This window comes from Octopus bimaculoides, chromosome 2, assembly GCF_001194135.2.
Source record: "Octopus bimaculoides isolate UCB-OBI-ISO-001 chromosome 2, ASM119413v2, whole genome shotgun sequence".
Taxonomy (NCBI): domain Eukaryota; kingdom Metazoa; phylum Mollusca; class Cephalopoda; order Octopoda; family Octopodidae; genus Octopus; species Octopus bimaculoides.
In genome coordinates, this window is record NC_068982.1 from 56,445,245 (window position 1) to 56,448,743 (window position 3,499).

Here is a 3,499-nt window from a genome sequence, read left to right on the forward strand (position 1 = left end):
TTCTTCCCCCTCCTCTTCTTCCCCCTCCTCTTCTTCCCCCTCTTCTTCTTCCTCCTCCTCTTCTTCCACCTCCTCTTCTTCTTTTTACTCCTCCTCTTCTTCCTCCTCCTCTTCTTCTTTTTACTCCTCCTCTTCTTCCTCCTCCTCCTCTTCTTCCTCCTCCTCTTCTTCCTCCTCCTCCTCTTCTTCCTCGTCCTCTTCTTCCTCGTCCTCTTCTTCCTCCTCCTCTTCTTCCTCCTCCTCTTCTTCCTCCTCTTCTTCTTCCTCCTCCTCTTCTTCCTCCTCTTCTTCTTCCGCCTCCTCTTCCTCCTCCTCCTCTTCTCCTTCCTCCTCTTCTTCTTCCTCCTCCTCTTCTTCCTCCTCTTCTTCTTCCTCTTCTTCTTCCTCCTCTTCTTCTTCCTCTTCTTCTTCCTCATCTTCTTCTTCCTCTTCTTCTTCCTCTCCTTCTTCCTCTCCTTCTTCCTCTCCTTCTTTCTCGTCTTCTTCTTCCTCTTCTTCTTTTTACTCCTCTTCTTCTTCCTCTTCTTCTTCCTCCTCCTCTTCTTCTTCCTCTTTTTCTTCCTCCTCTTCTTCTTCCTCTTCTTCTTCCTCCTCTTCTTCTTCCTCTTCTTCTTCCTCTCCTTCTTCCTCTCCTTCTTTCTCTCCTTCTTTCTCGTCTTCTTCTTCCTCTCCTTCTTCCTCGTCTTCTTCTTCCTCTTCTTCTTCCTCCTCCTCCTCCTCATCATCACCATAATGACTATCGTCACCGTCATCGTCGTCTTGATTTTTTTTTTCTCTTATGCGGAGGAGGAACGGTGTCGACATCGGATCTGCATAATTATTTCGCCTGGTGTTTCTGCAAATATATGTATTAGGGCAACAACGACACTGCACTGTTTATGCAGCTGTTTGGCTTAAAAGAAAACTGTAAAATGAAATCTTACTAACTAAAAGATTAAAACATAAAAGAAAGAAAGAAAAAAATGTTTCGTTAAAATAAAGGAGATAAGAAACAAAACAAAACAAAACGAAAAAATACTAACGGATTAAATAAACTTCTTAAGAATGATTTGTGAAGTTAAATTCTCAACACTTGGAAGCTACGGATGTGGAAGAAACAAATAGCGTGAAGATAGAGGAAGGAATTTTGCGTGCGATTGTCTGTAAATAGGAATGTCTGTAAATAAAGAATATGCTTATGTCTGTATATGTTGCGTTTGTTATATATGTATGTGTGTGTGTGTGTGTGTGTGTGTGTGAGACATGTATATTCGTGTGTTATATGTGTATGTGTGTGTGTGTGTTTGTTTTCTATATACATATATGTATACATAAAGATATACATACGCATCTACACACACACATATACACACGCACACACATATATGTAAATGCTTAGATACAGATATATACGCATACATATACACACATATACACACACAGAGATATACATACATACATATACATACATACATATATATATATATATATATATATATATATATATATATATATATATATATATATATATATATACATGCACATATACATAAATAGATGTGTGTATATGTATATGTGCACACATACATATGCGTATTAATATACATATATGTATGTTTTCTTTAACCCAAACATGTATGTAAATATATATGTATATAAATATATATATATACAAACACACACGCACTCATACACACGTATGTATGGCAGTATAGGTTTGTGCGCGCGAGTGAGGTATCTTTTTTTATTATATAAGTAATGTACGTATGCATTCATGTATGTTTCAATATGTGCGCGCGCAAACATACACACACACACACACACACATACACACTCACATATCTATCTATGCACACATAACATATGTTATGGATTACCTCAGTGTTCATCAGAACAGATATTCTTACTTCTCCATACTCTTGATTTGTCATTCGAGCCATTTTCTTTAAATATACTCCTCGTATTCCTGAGACCCATAGTCCGAAGTACCAAACTATAGGACTGTGTTGCAGACCAGCCATCTCCATCTCCTCGTATGTACTTCGCTCTTAAAGGCACATCAGGCAAACACTTCCATACTGCCTGCCCCTTGTCGATGGAATACATACGTTGGCAAATATCGGTCTGTGCGTTTTCCCGTGCTCCTCTTTTCAAAGTATACAGTACACGCTTCTATTTTTTGAAAAACAAATCTATGTTACATTTTCCCCTTGCTTTTTCCCAGATAAAATCGTTGAGCAAGATGGTACTTCTGCTTCTTCCATCTAAATCAATGGTCCTCAACAGTTCTTTTTACCTATGGACACCTTTGATTCCTATCTAACTCTACTGGACTCCCAGCGCCATTCGATGTATATGAAAAGAAATCCTACAGTATTTTAATAATTAAATATTATTAGGAATGGTATAAAAAAATTAAAATGTTTTGTGCATATGTACAACCAATCTATTGCGTATAAATTTTAACAACCAGCTCTGGTTTAGAACCATTGACCTAAATTAATCTTCTCAAGGTTATTCATTTTTGTGTCTTCCATTCTACAAAAATACTACGAGACCCTCTTTGTTAAAACAAAGATGGCAGTAGATGTTTCATTGCGGAAACGGTGGATATTTGAACTCGTCCCACTTGCGAGAAATTCTTTATCAACATTGATCCAAGCAGGCTGTGGACAGTGAATGAGGGCGTGAGGACTGTTTCGTTTGTTTCACTTTATCTGGGACATGTCTTGCAATTCAGACTGCTCTACATGTACACCATACGAGAAACGAGTAACACTCCTCAGTAGCACTACGTGGCTAAAAATTTCCAGAATTTACCCATAATGCTGCACACGAAACTTCTCCACAAATGTCTCTGCTTAATGCGTCTTGCACGTGTTCTGCTTGTGATATTTCTTCTTCTTACCAAATATGTCTTCATTTTCGTAAGGTAGTGAAGGTCTGTATCAGAGAGAGAGAGAGAGAGAGAGAGAGAGAGAGAGAGAGAGAGAGAGAGAGAGAGAGAGAAATTTTGTTGGTATTTCTATGTCTCAAGACAATGCAGATGGTTTATCGTATACATATTGATATTGTTATTGTTGTTGTTGTTGTTGTTGTTGTTGTTTGGGATCAAGTGAGCTCATATCGTGTAGACAATAATAACAAAAACATTCAGCTGTGACCACCTCGTCTTTTCCTATATCCAAAATTATATTGTCCAATGCGTCCTTCTCTTTTTAATGATGATAGTGTGTGGTTTGTCGGATACCTCCCTACACTTTTCTATGTCGAGCAAATGTCGAAGGGTTTCAACATTGGCTGTTGTTGTTACTGTTGTTGTTGTTGGTGGTAGCGGCGGCAATGATATTTTTGTCGGTGTTATTTGGCACCAGGTCAACACCGATCGAGCATAACTTACGAACAAAGACTAAGATCATCATGTCATTTACGCGTGTAACGTATCTATCTATCTATCTATCTATCTATCTATCTATCTATCTATCTATTTATCTCTCTCTCTCTCTCTCTCTCTCTCTCT

General features: G+C 38.0%; 1 protein-coding gene across 1 annotated transcript in view; it reads left to right on the forward strand.

The window, feature by feature from the left end:
- Positions 1 to 598, forward strand: part of LOC128247063 (uncharacterized protein DDB_G0271670-like) — a gene marked incomplete at its 3' end in the record, with an annotated part of 2,031 nt that extends 1,433 nt beyond the window's left edge. The window contains exon 3 of the mRNA XM_052965848.1: positions 124 to 598. Coding sequence (XP_052821808.1) covers positions 124 to 598 — 475 coding nt within the window. The remainder of the gene's footprint in view (positions 1 to 123) is intronic.
- Positions 599 to 3,499: the final 2,901 nt, after the last annotated feature.